Source organism: Eubalaena glacialis, chromosome 3 (assembly GCF_028564815.1).
Source record: "Eubalaena glacialis isolate mEubGla1 chromosome 3, mEubGla1.1.hap2.+ XY, whole genome shotgun sequence".
Lineage (NCBI taxonomy): Eukaryota > Metazoa > Chordata > Mammalia > Artiodactyla > Balaenidae > Eubalaena > Eubalaena glacialis.
Window position 1 is genome coordinate 23926075 of NC_083718.1, and position 14467 is coordinate 23940541.

General features: G+C 55.8%; 2 protein-coding genes across 5 annotated transcripts in view; one reads left to right on the forward strand and one right to left on the reverse strand.

The window, feature by feature from the left end:
• The window catches only part of EPHX1 (epoxide hydrolase 1), a 39553-nt gene extending 30484 nt beyond the window's left edge, over nt 1–9069 (forward strand). For all 3 annotated transcript variants that reach the window (XM_061187346.1, XM_061187347.1, XM_061187349.1), the window contains exons 5-9: nt 523–652; nt 1163–1368; nt 3831–3939; nt 7844–7960; nt 8569–9069. In XM_061187346.1, the coding sequence (XP_061043329.1) occupies nt 523–652; nt 1163–1368; nt 3831–3939; nt 7844–7960; nt 8569–8770 (764 nt within the window). In that variant the 3' untranslated portion in view covers nt 8771–9069. The remainder of the gene's footprint in view (nt 1–522; nt 653–1162; nt 1369–3830; nt 3940–7843; nt 7961–8568) is intronic.
• A 513-nt stretch (nt 9070–9582) lies between these two features.
• TMEM63A (transmembrane protein 63A) overlaps nt 9583–14467 on the reverse strand; it is a 31501-nt gene continuing 26616 nt past the window's right edge. For both annotated transcript variants that reach the window (XM_061187350.1, XM_061187351.1), the window contains 5 exons: nt 13819–13924; nt 13063–13230; nt 12225–12340; nt 11812–11874; nt 9583–10533 (listed from right to left, as the gene is read on the reverse strand). In XM_061187350.1, the coding sequence (XP_061043333.1) occupies nt 10366–10533; nt 11812–11874; nt 12225–12340; nt 13063–13230; nt 13819–13924 (621 nt within the window). In that variant the 3' untranslated portion in view covers nt 9583–10365. The remainder of the gene's footprint in view (nt 10534–11811; nt 11875–12224; nt 12341–13062; nt 13231–13818; nt 13925–14467) is intronic.

Below are 14467 nucleotides of genomic sequence, written 5' to 3' on the forward strand. Positions count from 1 at the left end.
CCTTCAGAGCCTAAGGAGGCTGAGGAAGGAGGGGTCTGAGACCAGAGGGAAGAGAAGCGATGGGGGCGATTTTATTGCCAAAGGGCCAGTGCATCTTCTCAAGATGTGAGGGGCGTGGCAGGCGGGGGACCGGGCAGAGTCACGACTGTCCAGAGCTGGCTCAGGGCCTGGACTCTCGTGTCCTCAGGAGCTGCCCACTCAGGGCAGGTCCACGTCTGGGCCCTGCACTGTTCTGGGCCAGCAAGGCCGACTAAGCCCCACACACAGTGTGGGCCCATGGACGCTCAGCAGGACCGGTCTGAGCCCATCACACGCCCTCAGTGTCTCCTGCACCAAGGCCAGCACCAGGAGCACTGCCTTCTGGGCACTGGGCACCCCACCCTTGGGCTGCAGGAGTCCTTCTCACCCCCTGTGAGCTGCTCTCCCCTCAGCCTGGGGCGAGGGGGGATGAGGAACCTCAGAGGACCTGGGAGGACCCAAGGCGTGACCTCCGCATGGTTCTTCTTTCCCCTTTACAACCAGGCTTCAACTCAGTGGCCACTGCCAGGATCTTTTATAAGCTGATGCTGCGGCTGGGCTTCCAGCAATTCTATGTTCAAGGCGGGGACTGGGGAGCCCTGATCTGCACCAACATGGCCCAGCTGGTGCCCAGGTGAGGGGGGCTGTCAGGTGTGTGTGTACGTGTGCAGGTGTGTGTGCACAGCCCCTGTGAGGTGGATGTGCAGGGAGGCGGGTTATGGACGCCAGGCCCTGCCTGGACGTAGTGTCTGAGCCTCGGAGCAGGGGCCACACAGGCAGGATATGTGTGGGCCCAGGGGAGACAAGGGAGCTTGTCATTCAGCTCTGCCTGGGGCACTTCGACATGGATCTTCCCTCCACTTGGTGTCACACAGGATTGGTGACTCTGGGCCAGGTTCCCAGGCAGAGGGCCAGTTAGAGGAGGGGAAAGTCAGGGAGTAGACCTTTCTGATGGACCAAGTCCTGGGAGAGGCCTGACCGGGACCTGCTTCTCCACCTCATGTGGTCACCCCCGGGGGCAGATGCCGAAGAGGGCTGGCCCTGTGCTTCTCAGCCCTGTGGCCTCTTCCTCCTCCACCTCCGCCCCTGTCGCTTCCCCATCCTTGATGCCACCCAGCCTCCCCTGGCCCTTCTCTGCCCTCAGCCACGTGAAAGGCCTGCACTTGAACATGGCATTCATTTTAAGAAATTTCTACACCCTGACCCTTCTCCTGGGATGGCGTTTTGGGAGGCTTTTTGGCTACACCAAGAGGGATATGGAGCTGATGTCCCCCTTGAAGAAGATCTTCTTCAACTTAGTGAGGGAGAGCGGCTACATGCACATCCAGAGCACCAAGCCGGACACCGTAGGTGAGTGAGCAGGCGGAAGAAAGCCTGGCTCAGTGGTTCGGGTGGGGTAGGCTTACATCCATTCCATTCAGCGAGGCTCCCAACCGGGGGGAAGCCTCACCCACCCCAGGAACACGGTTCACGGGGTGAAAACCTCTTGTGAGAGACTCAGAGCTCCTTCCACCCTTACACGGCATCTCTCCACAGACGTGAGTGATGCGTGGTCATAAAATTCCCAAACAACTCCACTGAGCGGCATCAGTGTTCCTGTTGGCTTTGACCCCTGGTCCCTCCACCCCTGAGCCCAAGTCCTACAGTGAGAAGCAGAGGGATGGACAGGGATGGGGGGAGGACGAAGCCTAGGGCTCATCAGGTCTGGGGCTTTGGGGGCAGGAGGGTGCACCAGGGCCTGGGGGGAGTGTCCCCAAGACAATGAGGAGGGCCCAGCAACCGTTTCTGCCATCAGGGCCCTGTTAAGGAATAATGTTTTTTTAAAGATGTTAATCACACAGCTATACTTTGTGTGTGTGGGGGGGGGTATACCATATATTTTGTCAATAAAGTAATTTACAAATGTAAATAAAAACCCCCAAAATATTTAAAAAGATAAAATCATACAAATAAAAATGAACACGTGTCAAAGATTTTATTTAACTCATTAATTAATAAAGGAACTAGTAAAATGTAAAACAGAACAGTTCGAAGGCAATTGGGAACACTAAAGTAAATTTGCTAATAGATGCAAAACTTGTCAAAATCCACAGGGTAAAAATCAAGTAAATCTCCACTGGACAAATTTTTTTTTTTTTTTTTTTTTTAAACAACCAACCCACAGGTTATTTTTTTTAATTTATTTATTTTTATTTATTTATGGCTGTGTTGGGTCTCCGTTTCTGTGCGAGGGCTTTCTCTAGTTGTGGCAATTGGGGGCCACTCTTCGGTGCGCGGGCCTCTCACTATCGCGGCCTCTCTTGTTGCGGAGCACAGGCTCCAGACGCGCAGGCTCAGTAGTTGTGGCTCACGGGCCTAGTTGCTCCGCGGCATGTGGGATCTTCCCAGACCAGGGCTCGAACCCGTGTCCCCTGCATTGGCAGGCAGATTCTCAACCACTGCGCCATCAGGGAAGCCCCAAATTTATTTTTCTTTTAGTTTTTTTGAGATATAACTGACATTCAGCACTGTATACATTTAAGGTGTACAGCATAATGACTTGACTTAAATCTGTTGGAAAATGATTAGCACGATAAGTTTAGTTAACATCCAACATCTCATAGATACAAAAAAAAGAGAAAAAAAATGTTTTTTACTATGTGATGAGAACCTTTAGGATCTACTTTGCTTCTCTGTGAACAAGAATCATTTGCATTCCTATTAGTTTTCAACAATTTACAGAGCTGTAAAATAGCTCTAAGACAAGGGAAGAGGGGTCCCCTTGACAATCACATGACCCCAGAAGGGTCCACTAGAAACTCTCCGAATTCCGCTCAGAGGATACCCAGAAATTGTTTTGCCCATTTCCAAGTCTTTTAGAGTTTCCATGACAGTCTCATGCTCACACACGTTAGGCAGCTCATGATAATAATAACAGTGTTTTATAAAACCAGTTTTTTTCCTCTGATTATAAAAGTAATCCATGTTCATTGTCAAAAAATTGAAAGATGCAAAAAAGCACAAAACAGAAAAGACAATCGCCTGAAACCTCTCGTCCTTCCCTACCTCTCCTCTCCCAGACCTGCAGAAGAACTTGCTAACATTTTGGTTGATGAATTTTCGCAAATGGTATCTGTCCACATAACCAGCACGCACTCAAGAAACAAAGCATGACCCACCAGCCCAGAAGCCACCTGTACCCTCTTCTGGGCACTACCCACCACGCCCAGGGCAGCCACCCTCCTGAACTCTGACAGATAGATTGCTTTTGCCTGTTTTTATACTTTATATGCATTGGAATCCTCAAATAGGTGCTCTTTTGAGTCTGGCTTCTTTTGCTGAATATTTTGTTTGTGAGATCCATCCATGCCATTTTTAATGCTTGCTCAGTCTTTGAGCTTATGAGTGGATCAATATTATCTGTAACTGATTCCCTATTTTGGACCTGTAGGTTGTTTCTAATTCTTCACTAATCATAGAATAGAAACCAAAAAAACCCCACTTTTAAAAAACAGCATTCATATATATTTCTCATTTGGATCCTACAAAACCTGGAGTCGTAGCCTCTTCAGTTTGAAGGAAGCTGCCCATGTAGCGTATGGATCCCTAGGAGGTAGTGGGAGAGGTGTTACCCCTTTTGTCATTAAGGATTCCAAGGCCAAGGGTCAAGGAAGTGAGGTGCAGGAGCACCCCGAGAGTTAGGGCAGAGCTGGGCTCTGACGCGTGCTTCCTGCCCACGGTGCCGCTCTGTGGGCCCAGCACCACACCTCTGTCCTGCTGGCCAGCTCCCTGGCCCCAGGCCTGAGTCGCTCGCTTGCGTCTTCCCATGTCAGGCTGTGCTCTGAATGACTCTCCCGTGGGACTGGCTGCCTATATTCTGGAGAAGTTTTCTACCTGGACCAATCCAGAGTTCCGAGACCTGGAGGATGGAGGCCTGGAGAGGTGAGACCCCATCCACCCCTGCTGCTGGCACCACCTTCCTCACCCACCTCCCTCCTCGCCATCTTCACCTCTGCTTGCTTTATCTGGGCGGGATGGTCAGCAAGTTCCACCTGCTGCTGGATGTCCCACAAATCCTCACCCTGTGGCCAGCCTAACCCTGATCTTTGGAGGAGGAAGCTGAGGCCCAGAAAGGTCTAGTCTCACAGTGGAGGGGTCAAGAATAGGATGCAGGGCTCAAGACTGTTCCGCTTGCTAAGCAGCCTCCTCCTGGGACCGGGGCGTCCAGAGGGCGGCAAGAGCCTCTTTTTGGCCAAGACGTGGGAGCAGCCCACGGCCCCTCCCCCCTGAACCCCGGAAGAGCCGGGCCTCATGCCCGAAGGAATGCATGCTCTGTGGAAGCCGGTCCTGCAGGGTGGCTGCAGAAAGAGTGGGGAGGCTGTCCGGTCTCCCGAAGCCTTGGAGGCTGCAGCCTCGACAGCGCAAGACTCCTGGGTCCCTGGTCTGACTTAAGCTTCATCAAGGTTGGTCTTGACCCACCTTCTCCAGGGCCCATCCCTTTTGTTATTCCTTCAGAGACACAGAGAGTGCCAGATACAGTGCTGAGATGTGGAAAAAAGTGAATGGATCTGGCCTGGATGTAGGGACTTTGTCTAAGCCATGCCCTAGCCCCAGCACCTGGAACAGCATGGGGCATATAGTTGGTGCTCAATAAATATTTGTCTGATGAAATGAGCTCTAAAGATACATGCCGAGGACTGTGGGGCACAGAGAAAGGAGGATTCACTTTGTTTAAGGGACAGGGAGGGGAAATGACTGGGAGAATCTATTTGATCTGGGCCGTAAAGGATGAGTAGGAGTTTGCCAGGTGGAAAGGGCAAAGAAGGGAATTTAGGCAAAGAGAGAAGAGCAGAAGCAAAGGTTGGAGTGATTAAAATGCACGGTGTACTTGGAAGGGGTAACTTGTCCCGAGGCTGGAGCAGGTACAGTGGAGCCAGACCACAAACTCATTCCTATAGGCGGGTCCTCCAAAAGCCTCACCCTGGGATCTGTCTCCCCCGCCCCACACTGGGCAGCACCCAAAGGTCAATGGAGTGCCACTGGGAGCACCTTGGCGAGGGGTCCGGCCCTGCTCCTTGCACACAAGTACCTGGAGCCAGATGTGTGGCCGGCCAGACCGCCCACGGGCTTCCCCCTTCAGCTCCTGCTCGGCTGCATACCAGGAGCACCAAAGCTTTGAGCAGGGGACAGACGTGATCAGATCTGTGTTCTATAAGGGACACAGATCTTTTTGCAGGAGGGTGGAAATGGTTGCTGTGGTAGTTTTCAAGCTGTGGTCAGAGCTGTAGGGGAGATGGAAGCACTTGGCCAACTTGCCAAAAGCCAGTTCACCAGTTTATTTATTTTTTTAAATTTATATATTTATTTTTGGCTGCGCTGGGTCTTCGTTGCTGCGCGCAGGCTTTCTCTAGTTGTGGTGCGCGGGCTTCTCATTGAGGTGGCTTCTCTTGTTGCGGAGCACGGGCTCTAGGCGCGCAGGCTTCAGTAGTTGTGGCGCGTGGGCTCAGTAGTTGTGGCGCGCGGGCTCTAGAGCGCAGGCTCAGTAGTTGGGGCACACGGGCTTAGTTGCTCCGAGGCATGTGGGACCTTCCCGGAGCAGGGCTCGAACCCATGTCCCCTGCATTGGCAGGTGGATTCTTAACCACTGCGCCACCAGGGAAGTCCCAGTTCACAAGTTTAAATGCTTCTTTTAACTGTTCAGTTTCCATTGACTGGTTTTCATTTTGTTATCAAAATTGCATTTAAAAAGATGTTCAGGACTTCCCTGGTGGCGCAAAATGTGGTTCTAAGGATAAAAATATAATTGACCAACTGCATCTAAATAGCTGAAGCAAACAAGTAAATTAAGCAAACTGACCATTTTTGGCCAATTGGCTTCTGATGACTCAACGAAGCTAATTGCATACAGCTGAGGAGCCCGGCAGGCGGAGCAGCAAATGTTCTTTAATCCAGGCAGCAAGGATGGGGTGAGAATGCAGGAGTGAGGGCAGCAGGGCTTGGCGGGGACACAGAGAGGCTGAGCTCATTTTCGTCACAGACATGCCGAGTGGGAGATGCTGGCAGGATGCCCGGGCGGAGGTGTCCACTTGCTAACTGGGCTCACAGATCTGGAGCTCAGGTGAGGGGTCGAATTGGAAGGAGTTATTTCCACTGTTCTCTTGGTGAATTAGTAGCTGGAGCCACAGGGTAGATCTCCTCAGACAGAGTGCAGCAGGGCAGCATCCAGGGATGCTGGGAGGAGCCTTACTGGCTGCAGAAGGACCAGAAGTGAGAGAGTCTGGGAGGACAGACCTAGTGAGAGGGCCCTACCCGCGAGGCCTGGGCAGCAGGGACAGTTCCGGTGTGCAGGGTGAGGAGGCATGGGAGAGATGGCAGGGGCGGGAGAGAGGGGACAGGGGTATGGAGGGAGGGGAAGGCCTGAGGGCATTCGGGGTTGCGGGGGGGGCGGGGGGGGCGGGTGACTGATGTTTGGGCCTGAAGAGGCAGATGGAGGCATTTAGGGCCCAGGACAAGGGGGCGACAGCTCTCCTAAGCCCCAAATCTGGAATCAAGCAGGGAAGGGTATGGGGGGTGGGAGCTGTTGCTCCGTGAACTTGGATTTCCTCAAAGAGGAAGGCAGGGCAGGCGGGAGGCTGTGGGTGAGCACACGGCCGTCAGGACCTTCTGAGGAGGTGGCAGCTGAGGTTGGAGAGCGTGGCGTCAGTAGTGCTGGAGTCCCCTCACGCCTGTGGACTGTCGGGTGGGCTCAGGGTGGCAGAAGGCCCCCAGGGTGAGGGCACTGAAGGGGTGAGTGATGTCAGGGGAGCGAGAGGGTCTGGGGTGCGGTGGGCAGTTATTCCAGGGACGAAGGGCAGATGCTGGGGAGTGGAAGATGAGTTGGGGAGCAGTGGGGAAATGGAGGCCCAGGAGGCACAGCCAGTGGAAAGCAGCTGCTGAAGTGGGCAGAGGGGAGGCCATGGAGGGCTCCGGGGGCTCTGGACGCAGGCCGGGCTGAGGGAGCCCAGCAGCAGGAGAGGGAGAGGGCCGGGTGGGCCCAGGAGGAAGTGGGGCTTTCCGGAGTCCACAGGCCACGTGCTCCAACATTAGGTACAAATGATTGTTTCCTTCCAGAGTGTGGGGCTCTGCAGTCTGGGTGGGGTTCACCTGCTCAGCAGTTCCCAGGCTGGAGAAGAAAAGGGGTGTCCCATGCTGAGTGGGTGTGCCGGGTCTCTGCAGGACCCCATGGCTCCCTCCTGGGGTGACACAGGTTTGGCGGGAGGCAAGCTGGGGGCTAGTGAATAAAAATGCCCCAGGAGCTGCTGACCCTGCCCTGCTTCTCCTGGTGCCCGGTTAGGGCAGGATCGGGGCTTCTAAAGCCTGCCTGGAGATCAGGTTTTGCTCAGGGCCTGGCAGGGGTGGGCGCCCCTGAGGATGGTCTGAAGGTGGCCTGCACTGAGGTCCCAGGAGTGGGCACCACCTCTGAGCAGGGTTTGCAGCACCCTACCCACAGACCTCCTGGCTACCCAGCAGTGACCAGCCAAAGCCTCTGGGTTCAGTTGACCTCACCTGCTTCATCCCTTCTGGCCTGAACTGTTAAACAGGTCAGGGAGGGGGTTGGCTGACACCACCCAAGATGACAGCCTGCCGTGTACATGGTCATCACTGTGCATTGCCTGTCGTCACGGTTATGGTGACCCTGGGCCAGGCCTGCCTGTGGCACGGGGATAAGATCACCAAGCTGGCAGTGAGGCCTGAGGAGGGAAGTCAGGCGGGCATAGCACCTGGCGTACAGCTTGAAAGTGGCAGCTCTTATTTGTCATACAACTGCACCTGGCACTGAGAGGGGCCTTCCGGTCTGCTTTCCCAGGAAGTTCTCCCTGGACGATCTGCTGACGGGCACGATGCTCTACTGGACGACAGGCACCATCACCTCCTCCCAGCGCTTCTACAAAGAGAACCTGAGACTGGACAATACGCATGAGGGGTGAGTCCGGCTGAGCCCGGGGCGGGGCTTCTGAGGAGGGTGCCTCCGAGGCAGGGAACAGGGGGACGGCCTGGCCTTGGACTCAAGGGAGGACGTGTGATGCGGAAAAGTACAGCCTAGCCTTGGGTGCGCGCCGGGAGTGTAAGGTGAGAACACAATTTAAAGGTCAGGGGTGTTGGGAGAAATTCCTGTCATTAGAAGTAGCTCATGGAGGGAACGCCAGGCCTGGCCCCCAGACATCCCGAGGGGCTCCCCCAGGGCCAGGAGGCTGTCCTGGGGTAGCACTGATGGTTCTGGGACTTCCCTGGAGCCCTTTCCAGATCTCGCAGGGAGACTCTCGGCAGCAGCAAAGGGAAAGGGGAACAAAGGTGGGAGTTAGAGGCTGTCCCACCCCACCTTGGTGACGCTGTCCAGCTTGGGCAGCCCTTCCAGAAAAGAGGACCCCAGAGAGGGCTGGAATTGAGGTGGGTGGTTAAAACCCTGGGTCTGTCCTTCTATGTCTCCACGTGGGTGAGCGAACTGAACCCCCAGCCCCCTGAACCCCTGCTTTGGGGGAGAGGGGGGCCAGGCCACAGCTTCCCCCTCAGTGGGATCTCTGTCTCTTCCAGGATAAAGGTCCACGTGCCCACGGGCTTTGCTGCCTTCCCTTGTGAGTTAATACACGTCCCAGAAAAGTGGGTGAAGTCCAAGTACCCGAAACTCATCTCTTATTCCTACATGCCCCGTGGGGGCCACTTTGCTGCCTTTGAGGAGCCAGAGCTGCTCGCCCAGGACATCCACAAGTTCGTGGGGCTGCTGGAGCAGCAGTGACCCCGGCGGGGAACGGCTGTCACCTCGCAGGCAGCCCCTGCCCTGGCATGGCAGGCTTCCTCCTGACACCCGCCCTTTTCCCCAGAAGCCCCCAGTCTCCCAGCCCAGCTTCCAGTAGAAGTGAGGCTGGCAGGGAGGCCCCTTCCCAGTCCTCTGTTGGTGGAGTTGATCCTTTCCCCAGGAATGTGCTTGCTTCCGTCCCCTGCCCGTGCTGGGACCCCATGCTCACCCCTCCACACGCACTCCCCACACACTTTGTTAAGCAACATGGCTTTGATGATAAATGATTTTCCTTCTAAGAGCGGCTGGAACAAGTGACATGTCGAGCCCCAACCCCACGTGGGGTGCCCCTTCCAGCAGAGCTGCCAGGTCTGCACTGGGGCTCCGGCTGGGAGAGGCAGGACGGGCCGCTGGGGCCACCGGGAGGCCACTCTGTCCTCCCTGGTGCCCGCCCGAGGCAGCTCTGAGCAGAGGCAGTGAGGCCGAGTGACTGCCGGGGACCTGCCCGCCTCGCCTCAGCGGGGACGGAAGCGGCCTCCCAGCTCTGCCCGCCAGCACCCATCACGCCGGCTTCTGCCTCTGGCAGTAGGGAGGCAGCTTCTCCGGCAAGTGCCCAAAGGTGCGTCCCAGCCGCGGGGTCCCGTGGGGAGAGAAAAAGCAAGAGGCTGCGCCCCTCCTTCTGTGGCCATAGTTCTCCCTTGGCTTCAGGGAGGCCCTGAGCACTGCTCCCTTTGGAGGGAACAGACAGATGGAATCAAGGGCTGGAGGCTGAGCCCCACGCAGTGGGCCCCGAAGAGGCTGCATCTCACCAGTCTGGCTGAATGGGCATTTTATTAGTGGTCCTCATCGTCCCTGCCAGCTGCAGGTGACCCTGACCCAGCCACGGTGTCACTGGCAACGTGACAGAAAAACACAGAACCATGGCAGGGATGTGGAGGAAGCTGGGGCGGCCCAGCACTGGTCCGCTCCCGTCCTGCTCCCTGCAGCTCACTCCTGGGGGGCAGGGGCAGGGGCGTGAAGGGCCTGATATCCAGAAGGGGAAGCTGGGATAGACCTGGACCATCATCTGGCACCCATCTCAGGCCTGCGGTTGCTGCAGACTCTTTGGTTATCAGTTGCGTGTGTGCCCGGAGGAGGGGGCAATGTCTGGATGCTCAGAGGGAGAAGGTCTTCCACACAGTACCTCCCCCTCTTACTTGATACAGTCACCACACTAATGGGTTGGAGGAACACAGTGCCAACACGTGATCCTGCTGAAAATCATCAGGGGCATCATCCCGGCCACAGAGCTGGGCACTTATGCAGAAGGGGGACTTGGAAATAAACAGAGCCTCGGGCAAGCAAGGGAGAGTCCAGAGCTGCACATCCTCCCCTTACCACTGCTAGGACTAGAAAAGACCACCACCTGATGGCAGTCCCGCACTTCCGCCTCAGCCAAGGGCCAGAGCCCCTTTCTGCTCCCATCTTTTTAGAGCTGTTGTGCTTAAAACAGGTGGAAAGAAGTCCTGACTTGGTTGAGGCTGGAGTCAAGCCACTTCTCCACCTGTGTCTCTTCCCCTCCCAACTCCCCGAGTCTGGACCAGCCTCCCCGGCCCTCAGGCCTCCTGGCAGGCGGCCGCCACGCTGTCCACGGGGCTCTGATCCAGGCACTGCCCTGGGATGGTCCCACTGATGTTGTGGATGGCACCGTAGGTCTGCTGCTGCTGTGGGGACAGGGCTGTTTTCTCTGAGGACAAGCTGTTCAGAATCCAGGGCACGTAGGACTGCCAACAAATGGGGGTGTTAGTGCTTGGATGGGGTGGGCATGAGAATCCCTATCCCGTTCCTCCCCTACCGCCCCGCCTCCCTCCAGCCGGAAGACACACAGAATGCTCATGACGGACACATAAAGAAATAACATCAACCTAGGACATCAGGACCTAAAATATGCCAACTGCAGATTTTCCTAACAGCCAGAGCAAATCAGAACACACAGTCACAGAGTTCTCGTGGTGATAGAGAAGAAAGCACACACACCAATTTCTCAGAGGAAGCAAAACTTTTCCTGGCACTGGATTCTAGAAGAATTTCTCACTTTATGTAGGAAACAGGTCTATCTACACAGGGCAGGCTTAGAATGCTGTCAGTGGGACTTCTGAGCAGCTGACCGACTCTGTGTAGGTTCTGTTTCCTCTCAATCCCAGACTCCAGCTGCCGACCCTGAACCAGGCTGAGAATGAGGGATCTGCGTCATCCACCTGCCCTGTCTGGCAGGCATAGTCACAGGTGTGCCTCTGGGTAATGAATCTTCCTGAAACCTTCTCTGGGGCTGGTCCAAAGACAGACACTGATAAGAGTGCCTGAAACCTGAGAGGGAGCCACTGGAAAGAATGCTGCTGCTGATCTAGATCGGCGCTGTCTTAGCCCTGTCTGTCAGGCCAGCGGTCACAGCTCCGGGAGCCTGTGGCTCCACCTTCCTTTCCCAACCCCACCCTAGGAGCAGGACCCTGGAGGCCGGAAGCAGGGAGAACCAGGAAGGAAAGGAGTCCTGGTGTCTTTCTAACACTGTGCCCCCCTCCATAGCAGGTAAAATGTTCATTTGTTGAATTCAGAGGGGAGTTAGTGTGACACCCTCTTGGTGCCTAGCAAAGGACCTCACACAGGCAGGTGCTGGCGAAATGCTCTAATAAAGCTTCATCAAACCGCAGGGCCTTGTGATATGGCTTCACTAAAGGCCCAAGCTCACCAAGCATTAAATATGCAGAGAAGGAAAGTGAGCAGGCAACTGAAACCAAGGGAGATGGATTCTAGTGAGCAGGCAACTGAAACCAAGGGAGATGGCAAAACTAATTATCTTCTGGTGACGGATGTGGCTTCACACATGCAAGAGAAAACATCCGGAGGGACCAGGGATTCCTTCTCAAATGACGTTAATTCAGAAACCCGCCTGGCACGTGATCAAGGGACTTCTGTCTTAACAAGAGAGGATCAAAGCACGTTTGCAGGGCCCATCTGGTCGGGGCCGTTGCAGGTGCTCATGCGCGGCTGAGAACCACACTTACTGTGAACGGTGAAGGCACGTGGGCCCCTGCCTCACTTCCTTTGTCACTTGCCGATTCTTCCGTCTGCAGACAACAGCAAAAACTTGCGATGATAAACAAAACCGATCTTCCTGAACTAACACCCTCTAAACAAACAGACTATTAACACCCAGAATAATAGTACCAGCTGGCACAAAGCTCCCAGCGGCAGCCCAAGAGAGGATGGTGTGGGCAGGGCAGGGAGCAGGGAAGGGGGCAGGGAGGGAAGCTACACATCACACCCAACTACCCACGCCTTCCCCGTGGATAAATAAAATCTGGAGAGGGCTGTTGATCTGTTGATATGGGAAGAGGTGGAGGAGGGATGGAGAAGGAAGCCACCATCTTCTCCTCCCAGACCCTGGCTGAGCAGCAGTGGGGGAGGGGCCCTTTACCTTGTAGTTCAGAGGGCTGAGGTGCTTGAAGCATCCAAAGCAGGTGTAGGCCAGGCAGACCAGGATGGTGAGCAGAAGCGCCAGGAAGGTGAACAGGGTGAGGGGAGCCTTCAGACCTGGGGACAAAGGGATGCCAGCCTTGGCGGGGGGAGGTCACCCCTGGTGCAGGAACTGTGTGTGGCTTCTCTCTCAGGCCGGAAATGAAGAGAAGGCCTCACCCACCCACCCCCACCACCATCTCCAGCAGCTGGGATGGTATGTTCACAGGCAGGAGCACAGAGAGTGACCCACTGAACAGATGGCATTATCCCTGGTCAGATTTCAGGTACTGGGGCACCGGGTCAAAGGCAAGTTGCCAGCTTCCTTGCTGGGTCGGTTCCCTCTAGTCTCCAGTGCCCTCGGCAGAGTCACACATCTCTTCTGCCTCTTCCTTTTCCTCAAGAGTGGCAGTTTTCCCTCTGGCATGTCCCCACTGCCTCCACACTGTGAAGTGTGAGGACCTGGGCCCATCCACACCCGCAAAGAGCATCGCGGACTGGCTTCCCCCTCTCTGGTTCAGCCCCTTCATAGCTGGTAAAGGGACCATCTTCTCTGTAAGGCTGTCTGGGGCAATCGACCTGGTCTTCCCCAGGTTACACTTGACCTCAGGATAGCTTGGAACTGGGCTGTCAGTGCTGCACCCAATCAGCCCTCACCCTTGGCACCACCTTCTGATTGGACACCGAGTTGATGCTCTTAAAACAGGAAGGGATTTGACGGGCTGGTGTGGACGCGGGAATAGGAGGCTGGGTGTTGCCTCCTGCCCTCCACCCCCGCCCTAGTTAGAAGGGCCACTCACCCAGGCGCAGGAAGGAAAAGAAGTAGAGCCAGAAGAGGCACAGGATGGGAGCAGCCAAGGCCTGGTTCACGGCTGCGAAGTGGATTCTCTTCTCCAGCTTTGCCGGGAGGTAGGCGAAGTAGAGGTTGTGCCGGTCGACCATGTGCTTGAGCAGGATGTAGATGAGGCCTGCAGAGCCAGGGCTGTGAGCTGGACAGCGGCTGGGCCGCAGGGGCCACTCTACCCCCTTCCTCCTGGAGGTGGCTATTTGTGCCGGGAGCTGGGCCGGGGCTGCGGCTGGTCTACGTGCATACGTGCATGTCCTGGCTCCTACGGTTTTTTCTCCTTCTCCTTCTCTCCCCCCCGCCCCGCCCTGTCTACCTCTCCCCCTCTCTCCTCTCCCCACCTCCACTTCCTCCCTCCCAGCCTCTTTCTGACCCAGGGAGTAGAGGTGTCTGTGCTGCTGTCCCCACGGAACATTGAAATTCTAGGACCATTTTGGGGAAAGAGGCGATTTTACACCCAGAAGCCTGGCCTCAACTTCCTCCCATGCTGAGCCCCCCTCCCCTTATCCCTCAAGGAAGGCCCGTGGAAGGAATCCATGAGAAGTGAAATTAAATTTGGTGTCCCCTGTGGCTCCTTGGCAGCTTACGGTTCCTGTGGCTACAAGAGGCCCTCTGTTTGTGGGGCTCCATGACGCCCTGCTGATGGCTGTCCTGGGGTGCTCGGCAGAATCAGCCATCCACCTACCCTGGGACCGGCCCCAGGGCCACTCACCGAACGGCACGATGATGGGGCAGGTGATGCTGTAGGCCATGATGACGGTGAAGACACACAGCATCCACGCATACATGGCTCCAAACTCGTACTCGAAGGCCTGGTTCTGGGAGGGGGAGGTGGTGAGGGGCTTAGGGGTTTGGTCCACCCCAACCCGCCTCTGTGCACTCCAAGTGGTCGGGGAGAACACAGTGCGGGAGGACTTTGCAAGTGGGAGCCTCACTGCGCCCCTCACCTCTCAAGGCCCCTTCTGTCCCTCCACAAGCCTCCTCCAGCTTCACCTGGCTCACACCCAGACCTCGAAAGGCACAATGACTCGTGTTTTCGTAGTGTTTCTCTTGTTCTAATCCTGTCTACACAGCAGGCCTGTGAGCCCCCAAAGGGCAGAGGGGGTACATCTGACTGTAGAATGACCCTCCACAGACTCTGTCAGACCCAACGTCACTCCGCCCCTTCTATCCGTGTGTCCTGGGCCAAGCACTTGACCTCCCGGTGGCTTAGTCTATGCGTCTGCAAAGCAAGCTCCAGTAGCACCCATCTCACAGCGGGCTCTGAGGATTAAATGACAGGATGCAGGGCTTCTCCTCTTATGGTTCCCACAGTGGCAAAGGAGAATAAAAGAGAACCCCACACACCCAATTTACAGAGT